General features: G+C 38.4%; 1 protein-coding gene across 1 annotated transcript in view; it reads left to right on the top strand.

The window, feature by feature from the left end:
• SLC30A7 (solute carrier family 30 (zinc transporter), member 7) overlaps positions 1–21,981 on the top strand; it is an 88,983-nt gene extending 67,002 nt beyond the window's left edge. The window contains exons 9-11 of the mRNA XM_006830908.1: positions 7,910–8,000; positions 9,550–9,699; positions 21,788–21,981. Of these exons, the coding sequence (XP_006830971.1) occupies positions 7,910–8,000; positions 9,550–9,699; positions 21,788–21,835 (289 nt within the window). The 3' untranslated portion in view covers positions 21,836–21,981. The remainder of the gene's footprint in view (positions 1–7,909; positions 8,001–9,549; positions 9,700–21,787) is intronic.
• Positions 21,982–25,315: the final 3,334 nt, after the last annotated feature.

Below are 25,315 nucleotides of genomic sequence, written 5' to 3'. Positions count from 1 at the left end.
AAAGCACCATGATGAATGCTGGGAATAAAAAGAACATAACATGATCCCTGACTCCATAGGACTTAACCGTGATGGGACATTGCAGTGTAGTACAAAGAACCTGAGTCTTGAAATTATCACACCCAACTCCCCCTCTTACCAGTATACAACAGAGAACATGTTTTCTTAGCCTTTTGGTTTCCTCATTTGTAAAATGAAAGAATTGGCTTAAGGGATCTCTTAAGATCTTTCCTACATCTGACATTGTGTGACTCCAAAATTTTCTTGTGGCTGCTTAACGTTGTGAGGATCAAATTAGAAAAATGTATGAAAGCACTTTAACAACTATTAAGTGTTATATAAACAAGGACGTTACGCATCATTTACTTATTTGACATTATTTACTAATGTTTTTAGTCCAGAGACCAGATACATTAAGTGTTACAACAGAGTTCCAGAAGCTTAAGGAAAAGTGTGACCTTTTCCTGATTTAACTCCAAGTTCTAAGGTCACTTGAGAGATCTTCTTGTTATTGTTGCTGTTGTTAGGTTCCCTCAAGTTGACTCCAACTCATAGCGACCGTATGTGCAACAGAACAAAACACTGTCCGGACCTGCTCCAGCCTCACAACTGTTAGGTTTGAGCCTACTACTGCTGCCATTGTGTCAGTCCATCTCACTGAGGGTCTTTCTCTTTTTTGGTAACCCTTCATTTTGTTAAGCATGATGTCATTCTTCCATGATCCCTCCTGGAAGCATATCCAAAGAACGAGAGATGAAGGCTTGCTATCCTCACTTCTGCGGAACATTATGGGTGTACTTGTTCGAGACAGATTTGTTTGTTGTTCTGACAAACTATGGTTTATTCATTATTCTTCACCAACATGATAATGCAAATGTATTGATTCTTCTGTGATCTTACTTATTCATTGTCCAACTTTCACATGCATATATTGTTGGTGTTAAGTGCCATCAAGTCAGTTCTGACTCATAGCAACCCTATATAGGGCTTCCAAGGAGTAGCTGGTAGGTTTGAACCCCTGACCTTGTGGTGAGAAGTCCATTGCTTAGCACCAGGACTCCTTTCCGTGAATATGAGGCAATTGAAAATACAATGATTTGGGTCAGGCATACCCTAATCCTGGCCCAAATCATGGTATTTAATCACCTAATCCTCAGAGTGACATCTGAGTTCATTTGCAGCAGATTTGCCTAATACAGTATGTCATTAGAATATCTTTTTACCCCATTAGTGAAGAAAGTTGTTGTTAGGTGCCATCAAGTCTGTACCGACTCATAGTGAAAGAAATGCTGCCCAGTCCTGGGCCAACCTCACAGTTGTTGCCATGCTTGTGTCCATTGATGCTGCCACTTTGCCAATCCATCTCGCTGGGGGTCTTCCTCTTTTTCTCTGACTCTCCACCTTACCAAACATGATATCCTTCTCCAGTGACTTGCCCGTCCTGACAATATGTGTTTAGTATGAGAGATGAAGTTTGGTCATCCTGGCCACCAAGGAGCACTCTGGCTGTACTTCTTCCAAAACAGATCTATTGGTTCTTTTGGCAGCCCTTGGCACTTTCAGTATTCTCCTCCAACACCATAACTCAAAAGCATCAGTTTTTCTACAGTCTTCCTTATTCACTGTCCAGCTTTCGCATGCATATGAGGTTATTGAAAATACTATCCAGGGCTTGGGTCAGGCGCACCGTAGTCCTCAAGCTGACATCTTTGCTCTTCATACTTTAAAGAGGTCTTGTGCAGCAGATTTGCCTAATGCGATATGTTGTTTGATTTCTTGACTGCTGCTTCCATGAGTGTTGATAGTTCATGAAAGAAGAATGAAGTCCTTGACAACATCAGTCTTTTATCCGTTGATATTTCTTGTTTATTGAAGAAAGTAGATATTCTATAAACATGCATTGATTGAAACCATAGGTTTCAGAAAATCAGTGTAGCTATAAAGGAAAGCATAATCCCTGTTGGTATGATTTTGAGCTACCTGTACTATACTGTTGTTAGATGCTGTCAAGTCAATTTTGACTCATGGCAATCTTTCAAGATAGATTGGTTTATTCTTCTGGCAGCCTATGGTATATTCAGTATTCTTTACCAACACCATAATTCAAATGTATCACTGTTCTATAGTTGTTGTTATTAAGTGCCATTGAGTCCGTTCCGACCCATGGCTACCCAGTATAGGGTTTCTGAGGAGCAGCTGGTGAGCTTGAACTGCTGGCCTTGAAGTTCAGATGGCTTTGCAGTCTAGTGCATTAACCCACAGCGCCACACCAGGACTCCTTGTTCTATGTAGACTAGTAAAACTGAGTTAATGGGTTATTGTTCAGTCTTATGAAATAATTGTATTTTTGCAAATGTGACTGTGTATTTACCACTTGCCAAGGAACCATGTCTAAATATGCAACATATTATTTATATAATAATGCAATATATTTAAATTTTTGATTAGTGTCTTGGGCTTTTTGCCCCCTGAAAGTTTTCAAGTATTTGAAGGGACTTCCAAAAGTATGTGTAACAATGGAATTGAAAGATAAATGGAATTTTTCTATCAATTATTTGAAGCTCTTACATATGACTTATTCCTGACCTTCACTTTGTAGACTATTTTTGAAAGTACAGTAACTTTCTCTGTATTTGTAAATTATAATTATCTATTATAATCTACAGGAGAATTTAAACCATAAACTAATACACAAAATTGATTCAGTAATTATGTCTTAATTTTTATTGGATCTTTATTTTCTGATCTAAGTATCAGTTTCAGCTATTTGAAGTTTAGTGGTTACAAATTGGGCTGTGAGCCACAAGGTCAGCAGTTCGAAACTACCAGCTGTTCCGTGGGAGAAAGATGAGGCTTTCTGCTCCCGTAAAGATTAACAGCCTTGGAAACCCTGTATAGGGTCGCTAAGAGTCGGAACCGACTCCACGGCACATAACAACAACAAGTATTTATTGCTACGAGTATGATCAGTCTTCACAAATTGTCATAATGCGTGCCCTAACTTTCCTTTGTTTGGTTTATTCATAATTACTGCTCAGTAATTGGGTTTACAAGGAGCTCTGGTAGCATAGTGGTTACAAGTTAGGCTGCTAACCTCAAGGTCAGCAGTTTGAAACTACCAGCTGAGCTGTTCCAAGGGAGAAAGATGAGGCTTTCTGCTCCCGTAAAGATTTACAGCCTCGGAAATCCTATGCAGGGTCACTATAAATCAGAACCGACTCCATGGCACACCACCACCACCACCAATTGGATTTACTATTGAAATTGTAAGGCTCTTTTACTAAAAGATGCTTCTGAAGTAAGGTTTGGACACATTGACATTTGCAAACTTCCTGTCAATAAAACTGTTATTCATTCAGTTAGTCTGTTAACGTTTAAGTGAAAGCTTTCAGATTAGTTTTTATGTTCCTGTTTGTATGATTATAAAATTGGTTTACCTTCATCTTTTGAAGAATAAAATGTTTACTTTGTGATACTGGTAAATGAGTCAATATATACTTAACAACTCCTTTCATCGTTATATATTCTAGGAAAATGATGTTTCATTGTTAAAACGAGAATTGGGTTACTCAACCAGAAGTGAACCTCTAATTGTTTCCAAATGCTTACTTTGGGGTTTGGATGCAGTTGGAAGTCTTAGCTCAGTCAGGAATTTGCTAAGCTTTTCTTTTTCTGCGTATCCTTTCATTATGGCTAGATAAAGCCATGCTACGATCTGTTTTATGATTCCCCATTAAGATAGTTAATCAGAAAAATATGACCACAAACTCCTGAGTTAAACAGAATTTTAAAAGACAAAAACTAGAGTTTTGGCAGATTTCTTTTATATTCTTTGTTGTTGTTGTTTATATTCTTAGGACCTTTAAAATTATAAAAATTGACCCTGACTAAATTGTATGTCTCCATGATAGTAGTGTAGTGGTTACAAATCGGGCTGCGAATCGCAAGGTCAGCAGTTCAAAACTGCCAGCTGCTTCTCGGGAGAAAGATGAAGCTCTCTGCTCCCGTAAAGATATACAGCCTCGGAAACCCTGTTCAGGGTCGCTATGGGTCAGAACCGACTCGACGGCACTTAACAACAACAACATAGTTTCATGGCCTAATTATCATTCCTGCTGGAATTCTTACAATTGGGCTGCTAACCTCAAGGTCAGCAGTTCAAAACTACCAGCTGTTCCTCAGGAGAAAGATGAGGCGCTCTGCTCCCGTAAAGATATACAGCCTCGGAAACCCTGTGCAGGGTCACTATGAGTCGGAACCGACTCCACAGTACTTGACAACAGCAACATAGTTTCATGGCCTAATTATCATTCCTGCTGGAATTCTTACATTGTGTTTAAATTGCTAGTGGAGAAAACTTGTCTGACACATGCATGTGCTTTAGTAAAATACTTGCTACATATGAATGTTAATGTTCTGTTAAAATGCTACCTAAGTAGGAAACAAGCAGCTCTTCCAGTTCAAGGTCTTTGGAACAAAAAAATTCACTAAACCTAAGTATTCTAAAGACTGTATATATATTTAATAGTAAATATATATCTTAAAAACAATGAAAAATCTGTTTCCATCAAGGTGATTCCAATTAAGGGAGGCCTCCTGTGTGTCAAAGTAGAATTTGTGCTCCGTAGAGTTTTCAAGGGCTGATTTTTTTAGAAGGAAATCACCAGGCCTTTCCTCTTAAAATGCCTCTGGATGGACTCAAACCATTAACCTTTCTGTACTGCCCAAGGAGCTAATGGCAGCTGTTAAATATAGTCCACGGTAATTTCATTGTCCATACTTGTTGCACCTTAGATGACCACTCATGAGATTTTAAGATCCTCATTACTCACTAAAGTAGGATGTAGAACATTGTCTTGGTATTCACTCTTTATAGATGAAAAGACTGATGTTCTAGAATGTTATGCAGTTTATCCAAAATGAGTTAATAGCACATAGAATTAGAGCCTAAGTATCATCATCCCATTAGAGTGTGTTTTCCAATATTCTGTGTGTAACATCTTTTTTTTTTTTTTTCTGACGAATGGGGTTAGGGAAAAAAAAAAAAAAAAAAACGTTGTGACAGTTGTAATTTGTTTTTAGGTGGCCCTTGGAAGCATAGTCGGTTAGAAGTCAGGCTGTTAACTGCAAGTCAGCAGTTTGAAACTAATAGTGGGAGACAGATGAGGCTTCCTGCTCCCATGATTTGCAGCCTCTGACACCCTATACAGGGTTGCTATGAATTGGAACTAACTCCACAGCACATAACCACCACCACCAGTGGTTGAGTTGTACCTTATTAGTCTACCAACATGTTGTTCTAAGTCCAGGAAGTCTTTTCTTATTTCATACCAGTATATGTGGGTAGAAGCAGACACCAGTCTTCATTTTAGATGAAGGAGTAATCAGTATTTTTTCACTGTCAGAATCTTTAACTTCATTTTCATCTGTTTTCCACCAATTTATTCCTCTTACAAAATTACACCAAACCTAGTAAATTGTTTCTATAATTTAAAAATCTTGGCATGGCATACTGAGCTCTCTGGGTCTGAATCGCTCACAAACTGACAGTGAAGGTGTTGGCCAGGGCTGTAGTCATCTTAAGGCTCATTTGGGGAAGAATCTGTTCACTTCAGTGGTTGCTGACAGTATTTAGTTCTTTTCTAACTAAGGCCCCCAGTTCCTTGACCTATGAGTCTCTACCCAGGATAGCTCACAACATGGCAGCTATGAGTGAACAAGTGAGGCAGTAAGAGAAGTGGATGAATAAGACATCTTAACTGAATCTTAGAAAGTAATACTGCTTTTACCATTCTCTTTTCAGTAATAGCAAATCACTAGGTCCAGCTCACACTGAAGAAAGGGAACTATACAAGGTCGTGAATGTCAGGGAATCAGGAATCATCGGGACCCATCTTTGGAGTTGACTAACACAGTGGACTTGAAGAAACAAAGCTAGAGGCAAAGAGACCACCTAGGCTATTCTAATATTCCAAGTAAAAGATAAGACATGTATTGTTGTTGTTGTTAAGTGCTGTCGAGTCGGTTCCGACCCATAGCGACCCTGAACAGGGTTTCCAAGACTGTAAATCTTTACAGGAGCAGAGCGCTTCATCTTTCTCCCGTGGAGCAGCTGGTAGTTTCGAACTGTTGACCTTGCAGTTCACAACCCTATGCGTAACCACTACGCTACCAGAGCTCCTTAAAGACATATATTAGGCCTTGGAAATATAATAAGGAACAAGAAAAGCATTTTCTCTGTTCCTTTGGGTCTTCTCTAGTATCTTCTCTTTGCTTTCTACATATCAGAAATACTACTTACCTTTTAAGGTACACTTCAACTTCTGTTCTTCCTGTGGGATCTTCCATGAAAATTGTATTTTCATTTTTAATCTCTTCTTTTACAGCTATAATCAAGAGAGTTTTTACTTTGGGAATTTTTTGGTATGGCGCTACAGGCTAAGCACTAGATTGTGAACCAAAAGGTTGGTGGTTCAGTGGCTCAAGCCTACCAGCTGCTCCTTGGAAACCCTATACAGGGTTACTATAAGTCAGAACCAGCTCAACAGCAGTTAACAGCAGAAACAATACGTTTAAACGAAAGCACTGGCTTTAATTTAATTGTTTTGTTGCATTTAATTGCCCAAATAGGCTGAATACTGATTAAGGACTAGCTACATCAATACATAGACTTTTGGGTCTGTAGAAATGATGTGGGGCAGTGCCTGATCTCCTCTGACTTCCTAAGGAGGAAGGAGGCGGAAACTCATCAGTCCAAGATCTATTCCTATGAGGCTAAGTTCAGACATGCTGCCACCCTCTGCCTTCCTTACCAGTTCTGATACCAGCCGTCTCTCCCACAGTACACTCCACTTCTCTGCTGGGTTTACTAATTCATTGTAGTGGCTCCACAAAACTCACAGACCATACTCATGATGATCGGGTTTATTAGGGAAGTTAACAGTGTAATTCAGGATCTGAATACAGTACACAGAGTACAGGAACAAGAAAGGCCCTCTTCTTCCCAGCTGTGCCATAGGCACACACCTCTCTCATCCATGGCTTCTCAGTCACATGGTCACTTGGCACTTGCCCTGCTCAGGCAAGTGTTGCAAAGCTTCTTTAGCACTACCAATAAATGTCCAAAGGGCACCGTGTTCTACACTGCAGCCTCCTGCTTGAAGGCACTTAGCTTTACTTGCTCTGCCGTCTGGAAAGCCTGCTGCTGTTTTGTGTTCTCAGTGTTAATGCCTCAGCTGCCACCACTGCATCTCTGGATCTTGACTCTTCTTTCCTGATGGTCCTGAGATCACCCTTTTCCTGCTTCTGAGATGGCTCATTTTATACCGAGCAGAGGGGCAAAACTGACCAATCTTCATGTTACAGTTTCATATGCCCTATTTGCATGGTTCCACCCAGTCATTAGGTGGGAGTTACAAAGACTATAGCTAGAAGAGCTATAATTCACTTTACCACAGGGCTTTGTCCCATATACTAGATCGGTGGTTCATCCAGACATTCATATTTTTAAAATAAAAACAGATGTATTACCACATTTGAAAAATACTTTATGAATGAACTATAATACTTTTTTTTTCATCTTAACAGTTCCATTCCAATAAATATTTGTAAATACTTGGTAAATATTAAGAATCAGTTGGCAGTGATAGGCATTAGAAATTACATTGGAAGCCCTTTGAGTCATATTTTAAATAACAATTGAATAACTCTGAATACTGTTTATTCTCTAGTCCTTTACTTTAGATAATGACTTACTTATCATTTAAAAAATTTGAAACAACGACTAGATTTTTTTTTTCATTGTAATAAATTTTACTGTCTTCTATTATAGAGAGTTATATTACTTTCTTTGTAGGATGAGATTGTCTGAATATTGTTTTAACCACTTTGTTTTCTTCCTTTTCTTTAGTGTCATTCCTCTTTTAAGAGAGTCTGTTGGAATATTAATGCAGAGAACTCCTCCCCTCTTGGAAAATGCCCTGCCTCAGTGTTATCAGAGGGTAAGTTTCAGAACTCCTTGGTGATTGGATTTTATGCTGTTTAAAAACTATTAAGATTTTTTAACCTTTGCAAATATGGCTACCATGTGTGTGTAATTTAGTATTTCTTCCCAGATTGAATGCTAACCATGAATGCCATTATGTAAACCCAAACAAATCTTTGGAAAATAATGAACTTTACTAAAGAAAATGTGGTGAACATTGTCCACATCTGGAAATTAAAGATTTCTTTTAAAATATGGAATATGAATAGCAAAGGAGATAAGCAGCTAGTCAACATATATATTTTTTTGAAATTCTGCTTTGTGCTAGACACAGCTGATGTACTAGTGATGTCTTGGTAAACAGGACAGACAGTCTTTCTGTTTTATCAGTGCTCATAGCCTAGTTGTTGTTGTTGTGAAGTGCCATCGAGTCGATTCCAAACCATAGCGACCCTGTATAGGGTTTCCAAGGAGCAGCTGGTGAGCTTGAACCACCGACCTTGCAGTTCAAACAACTTTGCAGTCTGACGCATTTGCCCACAGTGCCACCCCAGGACTCCTAGTGGGGAAACAATATATAGATGAGAAAATATCGAGGACAATTATTATAATTAAAATAGGGTGACCTGATAGACTTAGATGGTGGTTGCATTGGATTCTCTGAAGAAGATGTTTAAGTTGAAACCTTGATGACAAGAAGAAGCCAGCCATATGAAAATCTTGGCAAAGAAATGTTCCAGGCAAAGGAAAATGCTAATTCAAAGTTTTATGGAACTAATTTAGTGTGTTTGAGGAGCCAAAAAAAAGCCACTGTGGCTAAACCACAATGGCTAAAGGGAAGACCGGCTTATAAGATTGGAGAGAATGGCAGGGCCAGATCATATAGGGGTTTTAGTCACACAAAGAGATTCAGATTGAATTCTAATTCAGTGGGAAACATTGGAAAGCTTTTAGGCAGCGAAGTATCATAAACCAAAATTATGCCTTCAAAAGATTATTCTTCCTGTTGTGTAAAGAAAAAATTCTGGGGAGAAAGAAAGCGAAGAAAACCAGCTTTATTGTGAACATTACCCATTTCCTCAGTGTGTGCATTATTGCTTTCTTTCCTTCCTTTATCAAATAAAAGTCCTTATTTTTTTGACTTTTTCTATTCGGCCTGTATCTAGCTTCTTAGGAACCCTGGTAGTGTAAGGAATTACGAGCTGAGTTACTAACAGCAAGGTCAACAGTTTGAATCTACCAACTGCTCTAGGTGAGAAAGATAAGATTTACGTTTCAGAAACCCTATGCAGGGACCATATGAGTTGGAACTGACTCGATGGCACTTAACAATAACAACTGTTTGTGTTTACTCTTTTTTTTTTTTTTTGATTGATGCATTTGAAACTAAATTTCCCCAGGTATTGTCTCAGCTATGTCTACAAATTTTGATCTGTAGTTGTTATTAATTCTCTTATTTTTAACTGGTGAGTACACTCTGTTTACTGACATGTTGCCAGATCATTTTAGGGGGAAAGGACATTTATGCTTGATTATGATGGTGATATCTGCACTTTGTATTTTAGGTGCAGCAGTTGCAAGGTGTTTACAATTTACAAGAGCAACACTTTTGGACTTTATGTTCTGATGTTTATGTTGGGACCTTAAAAGTAGTAGTAGCTCCTGATGCTGATGCAAGGTGGATTTTAAGTCAAACACATAATATTTTTACTCAGGTATGGCTTTTAACTTCTTTTAAAGGTTTGAAATCTATTATATATGTCACTTTTAGAAATATTCAGTATTTAACATATTAAATATATGCTCTGAGGGAAGTGTGATGGCTCTATAGGGTAAGCACTACACTGTGAACCACAAAATTGGCAGTTCAAGTCCACTAGCCACTCTGTAGGAGACAGATGAGGCTTTCTGCTCCTGAAAAGATATACAGCTTCTGAAACCCTATATAAGGTTTCTGTAAGTTGGAATCGACTCAGTGGCAATGGGTTTACTATACAATAAGCTAACCATAAAACTTTAATGTTTTTCAATCATAGAGGCAATGTAGGAAATTTTTATTTTAGTTAATACTCTTAAAGGAATATAGTTCCTGTTTTACTTACGGTTGTGTTGATTTGAGGTCCTTCAAAAGGACATAAATTCCCTTTGCTGTATAGTCTTTATAAGACATTAGGTGCTGTTTGAAGCCAAGAATTCTAAAATAGGATTTGGAATAAAAATAGCAACTTTCAGTAGCTTTAGCCATGTTAACTTTTTACATGTGATAGCAAAGCTATAGTTTTCTTTTGAGTAATTTAATAGCTTAATATTTTATGGGTTTTTCTTAATTCTGTATTTGTAATCATGAATTAATCAGTGCATGCTACAACCGAATTATTTTTGTTACTGATTGTGCAATTATGAGGTGAAATAGTTCTGTGAATGTTAATCAAAGCAAGAGTGAGTATTATGGCATTATGCAAGTATTAGAAGAATAAGTAGATGGTGTTAATGATATCTAAGAACAGAGAGAAAATTTTTTTTTTTTTTGAGGGAGGGACTAGTTTGCTAGAAACATTTGATGAAAAGTCTAGCCATCTATATATACTGCTACCAGAATTATTTGATACATACATCTAATGACGGAACTGATTCCATGCCTTAAAAACTCTGTAGTTGAAAACTGACATATGCTTCCTGATATGATGCAGTGAATGCAAGGTTTACTATAAGACTATTGCCTGAATTCTTACAAAAAGCCAGTGCCAGTGGGGAATTATGCTACATTAAAGAAGACTTCAAATTAACTGAAATATGTGATCCTTTATTAGCTCTTGTTGTTAAGTGTTGTTGAATCAGTTCCAACTCATAGTGACCCTGTATAGGGTGTCCAAGGAGCAGCTGGTGAGTTTGAACTGTCTCTTTTGGTTCAAACCGAAAGTAGTCCAGTGCATTAACCCACAGTGCCATACCAGGATTCCTTAGATTGGGGGAAAATAGCTACAAAGGACTGAGTAATCACAGGAATTAGAATATGGACTGTATGTTAGTTTATATAATTGTATAAGTTAAATTTCCTTGGTTTGATAATGGTATTGTGACTATACAGAAATGTTCATATTCTTAGGAGGTACATGCTGAAACATTTAGTGGGAAAGTGGTGCTGGTGGTGGTGTGCCACCAAGTTGGTTCTGACTCATAGCAACCATCTGTAGGGTTTCCAAGGCTGTACATCTTTAGGGGAGCAGAAATCTTCGACTGGTAGATTTGAACTACTGACCTTGTGGTTAACAGCCCAACTTGTAATCCACTATGCTACTAGGGCACCTGGTTGTGGTAAAATAATCAGATGTTTAATTCATGTTTCAGCAAACCGAAAAGATTATAAATATGTATGGTGTTGTGTGCTGTCAAATTAGTTCCAAATCATAGAGACCCTATTTAGGATTTCCAACAAATGGCGGATTTGAACTGCTGACCTGGCAGTTACCAGTCCAGTGCTTATCCTACAGTGCCACACCAGAGTTCACAAATTACATATATATGTAGCTAAATAAAGCAAATGTGGCAAATTGTTAACAGTTTGTGAATCTAAGCCACAGGTATTTATTGTACTATTTTGATTATGGAGTCCTGGTGTAGCACTGTAGGATAAACACTGGACTGCTAACTACAAGGTCAGTGATTCAAACCTACCAGCTGCTGCTCAGAAACTCTATACAGTGTCACTATGAGTCAAAACTGACTTTCCAGCACTTAACAACAACAACATTTTGTTTAGAAGATTTTATAGCACAAAAAGTTGAAAAATTGAAACTAGTGGCTCCCCATTGCCACCAAGATAAAGCGCACAGTCTCTAGCATAGCGCTGTTAGCTTTTCACACCTCTCTCCTGGTAGTCATTTGCCATATATTTCATATTCCAAGCCAACTAGGCTATTAACATTCTTGTGTGGGACAAAAGTCCTGCTTTAATTTAAAGATTCAATTCAATTGGGATTTTCTTGCTGGTGCCTTATAGATCCCTTCCAGAAGGATTACTTTTTCTTATGATGTACTTAAGTTATGGTGAGGCACTTTACGAGAAGCACTGGTGTGCTAACCACAAGGTGGGCAGTTCAAACCCACCAGCCGTTCTCAGAAACCCTATATAGGGTCACTATAAGACAGAGAACTTTTGGTGTGGTGCTGTAGAATCAGCACTAGACTGCGAACCACAAGGTCAGCAGTTCAAACCCATCAACTGCTCCTTGGGAACCTATACGGGGTTACTATAAGTCAGAATCAACTCAGTGGCACTTAAACAACAAATGAGTTGGAACCAGTGCTGCAGCACATAACAACAACATGATGTACTTACTATCTTCATATTTTTCTGTTTTCCATATTCATGTTTTTCTGCACATTTCTATAAATTCTTGCAATAGTATATGTGTGGGAGATCTTTAGAAGATCTTGCTGACTATACCAGTGTTTCATAGCAGTGTAGGGAAACTCAGATCACACTCTTCTGATGTTGTACTCTAGATATCCAGTCCTACTACATATGCCATCTTGTTGTTTGGAAATTCAGCTTCCCCTCCCTGACCAATTCAGACCTCAGCTGCATTGCAGCCTTCTTTTATTTCATCCCTGGTTCTGTAGGATAGTCCTGGGACTGCAAACCACAAAGTTGGCAGTTTGAGCCCACCAATTGCTTCTGCAGAGATTTTAGAAACCCTGTACAGGGCGCTGTGAGTCGAGATTGAGCCAGCAGACCTTAACAAGAACAACTCAGGACTGGGTTAGGGGGTACTGGAGTCTACACAACTCCCTCCATATCAAACTCTCATTGACATCAAATCAATTCCAACTAAGAGTGACCCTATAGGACAGAGTAGAACTGCCCTGTATGGTTTCCCAGGCTGTGATCTTTATGAAAACTGACTATCACATCCTTTTTCTGTGGAGAGGATGCTGGTTTCAATGCACTGACCTTTTGGTTAACAACCGAGCATTTAACCACTGTGCCATAAGGTTCCTCCACTTCAGACTTTGTTGTTGTTAAGTGCTGTTGAGTCAGTTCTCTGACTCATAATGACTCTGTAAAGGGTTTCTGAGGAACAGTCGATGGGTTTGAACTGCTGATCTTGTGGTTCAAAGTCTAGTACCTATCCTACAGTACCACACCTGGAGTCCACTTCAGATAGCCAGCCTCAACTTGGGGTTTTCCTTTAACTCCTCAGGGCACTGACCACAAGCTAGGATGCCTACATGACTCCCTCCCCCTCAGACTAGCCAGCTCCCCCTGCTCTTTTGGAGTTGCTCATGGACGATTCCATTCCTGTGATAGCAAAGATGATAACAAGCAAAGCCATCTTTACATATGCTAAGTATGGAAAAATAGTGCTGGGTTCTCGTTGATCTTTTTAACCCTAGCACAGAAAAAGGTCATTCTCATATACATACATACACATGTACACAAGTTCATGGGAAATTTCCAGTATCTTTTCATTGAATTTTTTTTATGAACCTTTTGAAGTGTGTGTACGTGTCATGAGCAACAGACAATAATATACAGTTTAATTGAATTCAGAATCTTAGCGTAAATTAATGAACAGAAATGTATTATAATTCCTTGGGGAACAACTTAATGAAATATTAGGAGACAGCGAGATTTTAGTTCACTTTGAAACAATATGCAGGTGCCACCTACTTAATCCAGAATTTTAATGATGAGGTCTCTTCCTTAACAGATACTATAGTAAGTCTGTATCTTCATGATGAAGTATACCAGACTTCACAATAGATCTGAATCAGTATTTCAGGAACAAAGGGAGGGTAAGGCCAGTAGAAACTTCGTCTTTTCATTGCCCTTTCCAGATGATCATTTTGTCTTAGTTATACCATTTTCTCCCACCCTTTTTGTTTTGTTTTTATTTTTTTTGTTGTAAATTAGGTGAAGGTTTAATCCTCCCACCCTCTTGGGTGGTGGTGGTGTACCTTCAAGTAGGTTCTAACTCATAGCAACCTTGTATTGAGTTCCTGAGGAGCAGCTGGTGGGTTTGAACTGCCAATCTGGTAATTCAAACCAACCTTATGGTCGAGCACTTATCTTACAGTGCCAAACCAGGACTTCCCCTCCCTTGTAGTGTGTGAGCTTTTGTTGACCTCTAGGAGTCCAGGGTGGTGCTGTAGGATAAGCACTTGACTTCTAACTGTGCAAGGTCAGTAATTCATACCCACCTGCTCCTTGGAAACTCTATACAGGGTCTCTATGAGTTGAAACCAACTCAGTGGTACTTAATAACAGCAGTTCTCACCAGGAGTCCTAGTATAGCGCTGTAGGATAAGCACTGGGCTACTAACAGCAAAGTTGATGGTTCAAACCCAGGAGCTGCTTCTCGGAAACCCTATACCGGATTACTATGAGTTGAACCTACTCAATAGCAGTTAGTAACAACACCAAGGACACGCCATCCTCCTAAAACTTGGGCACTTAGTCACAATATCCCTCTGAAAAGGAATGCAGTTTCTAAGTCTAGAAACAGGTAAGCAGCTGTCAGTGCCTAGGAAATACTGAAGTTGTAAAGTTGACATCAGTGGTGGGAGGTTCTTCTGGTAATCTTAGGCATCCTGGCTTTTTAAATGCTGAAGTGGAATGTTTGTTTAGTTGTTTCTTTGGTTTTGAAACAATATTTGGACTTTGAAAAGCTCAGAACTTCTCAAGCCTTTTTATCAGCTAAGGTCAAGCTAAATTGATTTCATTCCTTACAGAAAGAATATGAGGCTACAGTAAAAATGTTCAACACATTTTTCCCAGGGGCGAGGGAGCTATTACCTTACTAACACTTTCATTTCATACGGTTACTGATTATAATGGAGTCCTAGTGTGGCACTGCAGGTTAATGTGCTGAACTGCAAGGTCAGTTTGAACCGGAAGGCCAGCAGTTCAAGAACTCCAGCCGCTCCTCGGAAACCCTTTCTATACAGGGTCACTATGAGTCAAACTAACTCTATGGCACCTAACAACAACGATTTTAAACTTGTCTTGTGATCATTGTTTTAGTTCTGACTTAAATGTAAAATTGAAGATTTTTATCAGTTTATTTTCCTTTTCCATGTACACCTCAGTGATCCATGTCCTTTTGCTATGAGTATATTCCAGGGCTTGTAGTAGCATTTTCATATTTTAAAATTATATTTTATTTATAAATTTTCTTATAAAAAGAATGAGACAGCCTACACAGAGAGAGGAAAACTTGGGCCTTGGAAAACCAAGTTCAGAGCCCGTCCCCAAGTGGCGCAGTGTTCCACCCGAGAGGGATAGGGGTGAATGGAAAGTGGAACATAGTCTGTTTGGTTTCTGTGTACAATCCATCAATAAAAGAGCCCCTTCCTCTGGTTAAAAACAGACAACTTAAAATCAAAATAAAATGTCTGTTGCTAAATTTCTCTTTGACACTTCTGCCTTGTTACTTTTATACATTAATGCATGTTTTGTGAGAATATTTTTAGTCTGTATCATCAGGTTAACATTCGTTTTCTTGGGAGTATATGTGTTAGAATTAACAAACTTTCAAGTTTTGAAAAATGACTAAATTATGGTCTGCGCATTATTCTAAGAGTAAAGACATTATTATTATGATGCAGTTTTCATGTTTTAAAGACTATCACTCAGCTGACCTCTGACTCCTGATATCATCATGTTGTGGATTAAAAAGCATCGAATCAGTTCTGACTCATAACAACCCTGTGTAGGGTTTCTGAGCTACAACTGGTAGGTTTGAACCTCAGACTTTGTAGTTAGCAAGCAGTCCAGTGTTTATACTACAGTGCCACATATATCATTGTTAAGTACCATCGAGTCAGTTCCGACTCATAGTGATTCTGTCTGTATAGGGTTTCCCAAGAGTGGGTTTGAACTGCCAACCGTTTGTTAATAGTCCAGCCCTTAAACAGCACCACACCACATGTAGTGAACATTGATATGCTGGAGTGTTGGTCATGTATTTGTGATGTGAATAAAGAATATAGAAAACACAGTTTGTATTCAGAGTAAGTCACTTATCAAAGGATTTTTTTTGGAAATTCCAGACTTCTACTTTAAAGGAAATTGAAAGGAAAATGGGAAAACTTGAAGCTACCCCCAGAGGGACAGATAGATGAAGCTCCAGGCCTTTTTTTTTTTTTTTTTTTTTGCTGTTACCCTGAGCTTTGTGGAAAGCTGTTATCCTCAGGGTGAATATATCAGCTTGAATAATTAACTCATGATTATGCAAAGATAATTTACTTAGCCTCTTTGTTTTTCCTTTTTTTTTTTTTTTATTGCCTTAGGATACTTCATTTCTTATTATCATCTTCACCCTTTGAGAGCTGGGGATAAGGAGCTCAAGTGGCTTTCAACTAATTTTTCCCATTTTACTTTCATTAAGAATTTTTGTTAAAAGAAATTAAAACAATCTATTTGGGCAGTAGGTGTTTATTCCTAAGGTTAGGGACAAGCCTTCTGCTAAAGAGTTCCTAAATATCTTTATTTCACCGGCTGTCTGGATTGAGTGAATCAAATTACTTAATTATAATCAGTCATCATAATTTATAGTAGCCTCTTATAGCATATGCAATCCTTTCTCTTAACATTGACAAGAAATCTTTACAACAGCATCTGGCATGCAGCAAGGATTTTTTGAATAGTCAAATATTGTAAGAATGCATAACAATTTTGTGACATGACTAGGGTTGGTGTATTCATCAATATTGTTTTAAATTGCAAATAACTAAGATTTGGTTTTGTCAGAAACATAAATGTTCTGAGAAACACCAAAAATTAATGTAGTAATTTTATACTGAGTAGATGGGATTAAAATCAGAAAGTATCAGTCCAAATTTACATGGAAGCCACTCTGTCTGGAAAGGTAACAGTGAGAACAGATTATATGAATCATGGTCATGTTAATTTCTTAGAAGATAGGTTCTAGGATCAGTTGGTTTAGAAGCTGTCTCCAGTCGTACCCTGGTGTTCCTGCTCCTCAAAACTGGTTCACTTTGGTAATTCTTTAAAAGAGACTAATGCCTCAGTAAACTTCCTGTTGTTATTAATTGCCATCGAGTCCTTTCTGACTCATAGTGACCCTTCATAGAATTCCTGATGAACAGCTAGTGGGTTTGAACTGCTGACCTTGTGGTTCGCAGTCCTGTGCTGATCCTACAGCGCCACACCAAGAGTGTATATATATATATATCCTACTTTGGACATATTATCGGGAGAAAGATATCATGCTTAGTAAACTCGAAGATCAGCGAAAAAGAGAGAGACCACCCCCACCCCCCCACCCCCAATGAGCCAGATTGGCACAGAGGCAGCAGCGGTGAGCTCAAGCAATTGTGAGGATGGCGCAGGACTAGGTGATGTTTCATTCTTTTGTACGTGGGGTTGCTATGGGTCAGAACCGAGTCAGCGGCACCTAACAACAGCAATATATATGAGTCCTAGAGTGGCACTGTAGGATAAAGCACTAGAGTGCAAGGTTGGTGGTTCAAACTCAACTTACCAGTTGCTCCTTGAAAAACCATATACAGGGTCACCAACTTGATGGCACATCACAACAATATGTGTGTGTGTATATATATATATATAAAACATGGGGAGTGCGGTGGCTCTGTAAGATAAGCACTAGGCTTTGAACCAAAAGGTCAGCAGTTTGAGCCCACCAGCCACTACACTGTAGAAAGATGAGGCCTTCTGCTCACAAAAAAATGTATAACCTTGGAAACCCTATACATGGTCTCTAGGAGTCAGTAACCAACTCCGTAGCACATAACAACAACAGCAGCAGCATATATATGGTGTGGTGCTATAGGACAAACACTGCATGGAAGGTTGATGGTTCAAACCCACCAGCCAGTCCATGGAAACCCCATACAGGATTGCTATCTGTTGGAACCAACTACATGGCACATAATAAGAACAGGGTCTATGTAGCATTTTATTCCATGTATAATCCTAACTCCTCTCATACTTTTGTTAGCATTGTTCAGAGTACCCTTGCTTCAATGCTAACAAAAAAATTCTTGCTAGAAAGCAGTGCTTTCAAGAAAAAAAATATTACTGCAAGAAGATAGTGATAATAGATTATCTTCTCTCATCTATTACCTATTCCTTCTGTGATACTGACAAAAAAAAAAAGTGACTGACTGGATGCCTTACTGAATATTTATGTTGTTATTAAGTGCTGTCAAGTTGATTCTGACCGATAGTCACTATAGGATTTCTGAGGAGCAGCTGGTGAGCTTGAACCAACGACCTTGCGATTCAAACCGACTTTGCAGTCTAGCACATTAACCCATAGTGCCAGTACTATTGGAGGTTCTGGGAATTGGCAATGTGAAAAAGACAATAGCCTTGGCCTTGAAGAGATATTAAATTATAACTGAGAATGTCAACAACTAATAATAAGCACAATAAATAAATAAGTTGTATATCAGAAGGCAGAAAGAGTTACTGATATGGAGATCAGGGATGCTGAGGAATTTCTCATCTCTTATACCAAGCAGGCTTTGTTATTGTTGTTTTCTCCATGTTGTTGTTGTTATTAAGTGCCGTTCAGTCAGTGCTAACCCATAGCGACCCTGTGTAGGATTTCCAAGGAGCAGCTGGTGAGCTTGAACGGCCGACCTTGCAGTTCAAATGACTTTGCAGTGTGGCACATTAACCCACAGCGCCACACCATAGCATATTATATATATGTGTTTGTGTGTGTATGTGTGTGTGTGTGTGTGTATGTATGTATATATTTGTTGTTGTTAAGTACCGTGGAGTCGGTTCCGACTCATAGCGAACCTACACAGGGTTTCCAAGGCTGTAAATCTTTACGGGAGCAGATCGCCTCATTTTTCTCCCGCGGAACCACTACATTACGCTACCAATATAGTGGTTACGAATCGGGCAGCGAACCTCAAGATCGGCAGTTCGAAACTACCAGAGGTTCCTCAGAAGAAAGATGAGGCTTTCTGCTCCCGTAAAGATTTACAGCCTCAGAAACCCTGTACAGGGTCGCTATGAGTCAGAACCAACTCCACAGCACATAACAACAACAACAACAACAATATATATGTATATATGGAGGAGTTTCAAAAAGTTCTTAGGAGAATTCCATTATCTTTTCATTTCATTTCCACAAACTTTTTGATGATTTTATATATATATTTCTTTATCTCACATTCTGTATTCCCCTTCCTGTGGTTCCCAGTAGAATATAATTAATCTGTTAACTCTGGTAGCATAGTGGTTACCAGTAGGGCTGCTAACCTCAAGGTCAGCAGTTTGAAAATACCAGCAGTTCTGCGGGAGAAAGATGAGGCTTTCTGCTCCCATAAAGATTTACAGCCTCGGAAACCCTTTGCAGGGTCTCTGTGAGTTGGAACTGACTCCAAGGCACACAACCACCACAAGTATATTATCAGTTTTGTTCACAGAAGAGTACCTGTCACACAATGGATACATAATAAATATTTGTTGGATGAATGAGTTAATTGTGTTTTATACAGGGTGGATCTTACAATGTGTGTGTAGATATGTGACAAGGCAGGGATTATGCCATATGGATATCTCAAGAAAAAGTGCACCTTGCAGAAGGGCTAGTGTGGCTGGAGCAGATTGAAATATGAGTAAGAGATGCGACGTGAGAGGTAGTCACAGGCCAGAGCAATAGATGGCTTTGCAGATAAGGGCTCTGGGCTTACAAAGATGAGGTATGCTGTTAGAGTTTTGAATAAAGGATTGGCATCACTCTAGTTGCTCTGCTGGGAATAGACCAAAAGAGAAGCAAAGGCAGATGTAATAAAACTAATTAGAAAGTCATTACAAACTCTAGGGAAGAGATGATAATGGCTTGGACCAAGGTTGTAGCAATGGAGGTGACGTATGCAAAGTGGTCAGATTCTGGGTATGTGTATTTTGAAGGTAAGGCTAGCAGAATGCTAATGGATTGTATTGTTGAGTTGGTTCCAAATCATAGCAACTGTGTATAGGGTTTCTGAGGAAACCCTGTAAATTGGAACCAACTCGACTATGGCACTTAACAACAACACAATCCAATCCATTAGCAAATTCTGTTAGCCTTACCTTCAAATATTGGATATTAAAGGTTATTAAGTTGAGCAACATTAAGGTTGGAATTGAGCTAGAGAAAACCACAGCATCAACAGGTTTCGGGGGAGGAGATAAAGGAGTTGAGGGAGTAAGTTCCAATCTGGAAACATTAATTTGGGAGGTGTGAGCAGATGGACGATGCTAGATGAGATCTGGATACTAGATGAGTTCTTAGTGTTCTGATGACTGAGCCTTGGGTTCTTTGGTGTTCAGTGTTCAGAGACAGGAAGGACCAGCACAAGAGATTGTGAAAGAGAGGCAGGAGAGGTCAAAGGACAACTAAAAGAATGTTTCAGTAGGAGACCGTGATCGTCTACACTGTTGCTCATAGAATAAGGAAGCTGAAGTCTGACAATTGAACACAGGTGTAAGTAACTTGGAGGTGACCCTGATAGACAGTTGGGGGAAGTAAAGCGAGCCAAAAGAGTGGTTGGAATGACTTCATTGGGACTACAGCAAGAAGAGAATGTGGGGTTCAAAGAAGGCTTATTTTTTTTCAAGATGGGAGAAATAACAGTATTGTTGTATGCTAATTGAAACAATTCAGTAGGGAAGAAAAAATTATAAAACGAGAGATTGGGAGACAATTTGGGGAGCAATGGTTGTGTTTTAGGATAAGCTGATAAGCCTTGGACTGCTAATCACAAACTCAGTGGTTCAAATCCACCAGCTACTCCGCAGGAGAAAAATGAGACTGTCTACTCTCATAAAGACTTACGGTCTCAAACCGTGAGTCAGAATCTACTCAGTGACAATGAGTTTGGGATTTTGCTCCTTGAATAGCAAGCTTATATCCAAATATTAAAAAGGATTAGTATGTGAAACAATTAACTAATTCTTGTTGTTGCTAAGTGCGGTGACGTCAGTGACCCTGTATACAAAACCCTGTATAGGGTTTTGGAGGCTGTTTTTCTTGCAGTTATTGGTGGGCTTGAATTGCTGACCTTGTAATCCACTGCTTATCCTACAAAGCCACCATGCATAACTAATAGATGATTACTATTACTAAAGTGTTTGTTGTTGTGTTGCTAAGTGCTGTCCAGTTGATTCCAACTCACAGTAAACCCTGTATAGGGTTTCCAAGGAGCAGCTAGTGGGCTTGAACCACCAACCTTGAGGATAGCAGTCCAGTGCTTATCCTACAGTGGCACACCAGGACTTCATGACAGATGATTAGTAAATGCTTTAGTATGGACTTCTGGTGTGGCACTGTAGGATAAGCACTGGACTGCTAACTGTAAGGTCTGTGGTTCAAACCCACCAGTTGCTCCTCGGAAACACTATACAGAATCACTGAGTCGCAACCAACTCAGTGGTCCGTAACAACAACAATCATTCATCATAAGAGGATTTCGACCAGGCTGATTTGTTGCTTTGATTTAGTTACAAAGCAGTCAAGTATGATAGTAGATGAATAACCCCATTTTCACAAATGGTTACTTGAGCAGGGTCATTTGACTAGTGAATGGTTTTCTTTTTTAATGGTTAGCAGATATTGTTTTGCAACTGAAGAATGATACTTAGTGTCTAATGCTAATTTATGATTGATAACACAGATTACTTCCCAGCGCCAGTACAGAAAAATGATTCCATATTCAAAAATTATATTTTTCTATGTAATTTTTGAAATGTATAGTCTGTTACTGGAAGCTCATCAGATTTTCTAATTTTTTTTTATTCTTTTAACTTTCCAGGCCGGAGTAAGACAGCTTTATGTACAGATTGAATTTGCAGCCATGTAGTGAATGAAAAGGAATTATGCTTGGTTGTTTTCTTTTTGGACCAATTTTTTTCTGGTACTGTACAATCCAAAACATTGTACCCAGCTTTTTAAATAGAGAGATCATCACTACAACCTCCAGCACCAAGTAGACCAGGTAGAGTCAGCAGTCTGCCCACAGTTCACAGCTACGGGATCAGAATTAAAAGACTATCTCCTGGACATTTTGGTCTTGTCTTTTGTGCTCTTTCCCTCTGTACCATTTTGATTTCTGAGGTTTCTGGTTTTAGTCCAAGGTGTTGGTTTTTGTTTCTTTCTCTTTTTTTCATCCTGCACCCTCCCATTCCCACGTCTCATCTCCAGCCAGTAGGAAATTCAGACTGTGAGCCTCCAATCATCTGGAATGTCTTCACTGAAGCTGCTTGAAACCACCACTTTAATTCCCACAAAACCAGTGTTATTTAAAAAAAGAAAGAAGAAAAGAAATGGAAATCTGTTTTATATGTAAAGTCACAATTGTTGACGTTTTTCAGTATAATCATATGTTTGTGAAATTGTTTGTACTTTGCAAACTTATGAACCAAACCATATTGGGTTTTCAAAGTGCCTTTACATCAGAAAATATATTTGCCAACATAGAAATGTACCATTTCATGTCATATGTGTCTTTTATCCAAATGGATATTCTGTAATCTATACAAAAGATGACTCTAGCTATTGATGTATACAGATTTGTGTGTGTGTGTGTGCGTGTACTTCCAGCATCGGTTCAAATGTATAACAATATTCTTTGATTGTTTTATCATATCACAAAATGAAAACTGTTATTTTGCTTTTTAAAGCAAATACAGTTATCACATTAAGTTACTTTGTGGACTGTTTTCAGAACCTTGCAAATGTATCTGTCATATAAAAGGTTTTGATTGACTAAAGATTTGCCAAATTCCAATTTTCTATAAAAGCCTCTGTATCTGCGATGAAGTTTCCTGTATCTCTCCCTGATGCTTAAATGCATTTTATTAATGAAAGGAAAAATCCAGGCAGACTGAAGCCCAGGTAAACTTCCCCAAACAGAAATATCCCTATACTAATTTTTGCTTTTTAAACCTAGATTTTATTAACCAAGATGAAAGACTTAACACATATGGACAGCGTCCTCATTTTTGCTAACTCTGAAGTGCATCTCTGTGAAAGGTGCATCTCTGTGAAAGGTTGTACTTATGACATATTTGAGTTACAACAAATCTCACTTAACCGTTTCCTTTAGCTTTTGTACACTTTCTTGTTAATAATATATACTACATACAATATCGTCCTGGTGTGGAGCTGTAGGACCCAACACTGTACTGTGAACCACAAGATCAGCAGTTCAAACCCACCAGCTGCTCCTTGGAAACCCTGTGTAGGGAAGGTATGAGTTGGAACCGACTCAACAACACTTAACAACTACAGTGTTGCAGTCCGTAATTTGTTGATGTTATCATTCTCAGATACTCATTTGCAGATGTTCAAAGATCAGATTTATATAATGATAGTAAAAGGCAACAATAAGGAAAGCTTTTCTTTTAATAAGGTGTACACTTATTTCAGAATGATTTATGATGAAGGCATCGGTCTGGAGCCCCACCCCTCATAACCTGGGGCTGTCGTCTATCTGTAGCCCGGTGTTCCTCTTGCTCTCGTCCCTATGCTGTCCTTTGCAGCACAGGTGTAAGGGAGTGGTAACAGGCTTTTATTGGCACTGTGATTTCCCTTGTAACCAGAATATTTCAGCAGCGTTCAAAGCCTACACTTACATACCAGTAGCCAAAGTATTGTGACTTTTGTGCTAATAAAAAAACCACCTTTGTAAAACAGCCAAATCATTGACTCAAAATGCAGTTGATCAGAGTCCTAGCTACTATTTTACCTACTGTGGAATCAATCAGTTTATATATCAATTACTAATTTGGCAGACAGCATCAACAGCAACAATCTTGTTATATAACTCTGGGGTTTAAGAACAATAATATTTAAATTGCTTAATGTAAGAATTTTATGTCTAATGAGAGACTGTCCTTAAAAGCAATTTAGTTCTACCTCTATTTTACAGGTGAGAAAATTAAAGCCCAAAAAAGTCTTTACTCAAGGGGACAAAAGTTTTTAGTGAGCAAGACAAGACAATAGATTCCAGGTCTTCTGACTCCAGGTCTCGTGTTCTTTCTCCTTTATTGTGCTGCCGCTCTAGATTTAGTACTTTCTGTAAATGTGATAAAAGTCATTTCTAAATAAAGGGCATCTGTCCTCCATTTTTGATACATTATAGCACTATTGTCTCAATTTTTCATGATTAATTAAAAGGCTTAGAATATTACCCCATAATATTCTTAATGAAAGATATAATTAACATTATTACTCATTTTTTTATTTTTTTTTGCTCCTGTGAAACCAATTGCTGGTTTAAAACAATGAAGAAAGTAACATATGTATAATGGATCTTTTAAATTTGTGAGTTTCTGTTAATTTGCCCAAGACTAAATCTAATGTAAAGATTGCTTAGTTGCTTTGCTTATATTCTCTAAACTGCTGGTACTTTTTAGGAACCAGATTAATTACTGATCATATAATTTCAGTCTTGCTACTTGAGTTTTCAATCACTAAAGAATTTGCGCATATTTAAGATTATTCTCAGAGCTATGCAAAATTGTACTGATTAAATCTCTTCATTCAGTAGATTAAAATTTTGAAGTCAGATAGAATCCCAAAGCTAAACTGCTACTTTTAACTCTTTATGAAAGAAAGCATAACTTTGGGAAAGTTAAAACTTTTTTCTTTTTGTTGCCATCTTCAAAACAAAATTTGTTTTTCAACTCTAGAGCTTTGGCAAAAAATGGAATTATTTATTCTCTGAATAATTCATTAAAAGCTATATTAGTGCAAGAAAGTTGTTTTCAGTCATCATCTACCCAAAGCTTTAATGATCCAAGTCTCAATACATGATCCACAGACTCAAATTATGTGGCAAAAAAGTAAATGCAGAAAAGACACTCCAGTGTGCGTGTAGCTTTATTTAAAGGCCAAATGGATGGGAGTCTTTTCGATAAGGGCGGCTTTGATTTATGTTTAATCATTTCCTAATTGTAGCTCTGGTAGCGTAGTGGTTACGAATCGGGCTGCTGATAATCACGATCAGCAGTTCAAATCTACCAGCTGTTCCATGGAAGAAAGATGAGGCTTTCTGTTCCCGTAAAGATTTACAACCTAGGAAACCCTATGCAGGGTCCCTATGAGTCGGAACCAACAACAAGGCACATAACAACAATTGTAGATATGGTGGATAATAAGCTTTATTAAGCATTTATGTGCTAAGCACTTTGAAACTTTTTTTTATATTGTCACAAAGTATACTTCCAAACCTAATGCTTGCAATATCCTTGTGAGGAAAGAAGTTTAATCCCTATTTTGCAGATGAGGAAATTTACTAGAAAATGTAAATGACTTGCTTGGGGATACCAGTACTGAC

Source organism: Chrysochloris asiatica, unplaced genomic scaffold (genome assembly GCF_000296735.1).
Source record: "Chrysochloris asiatica unplaced genomic scaffold, ChrAsi1.0 scaffold00002, whole genome shotgun sequence".
In the NCBI taxonomy this organism is placed as follows: Eukaryota; Metazoa; Chordata; class Mammalia; order Afrosoricida; family Chrysochloridae; genus Chrysochloris; species Chrysochloris asiatica.
This window is presented reverse-complemented; position numbering and strand designations above follow the sequence as displayed.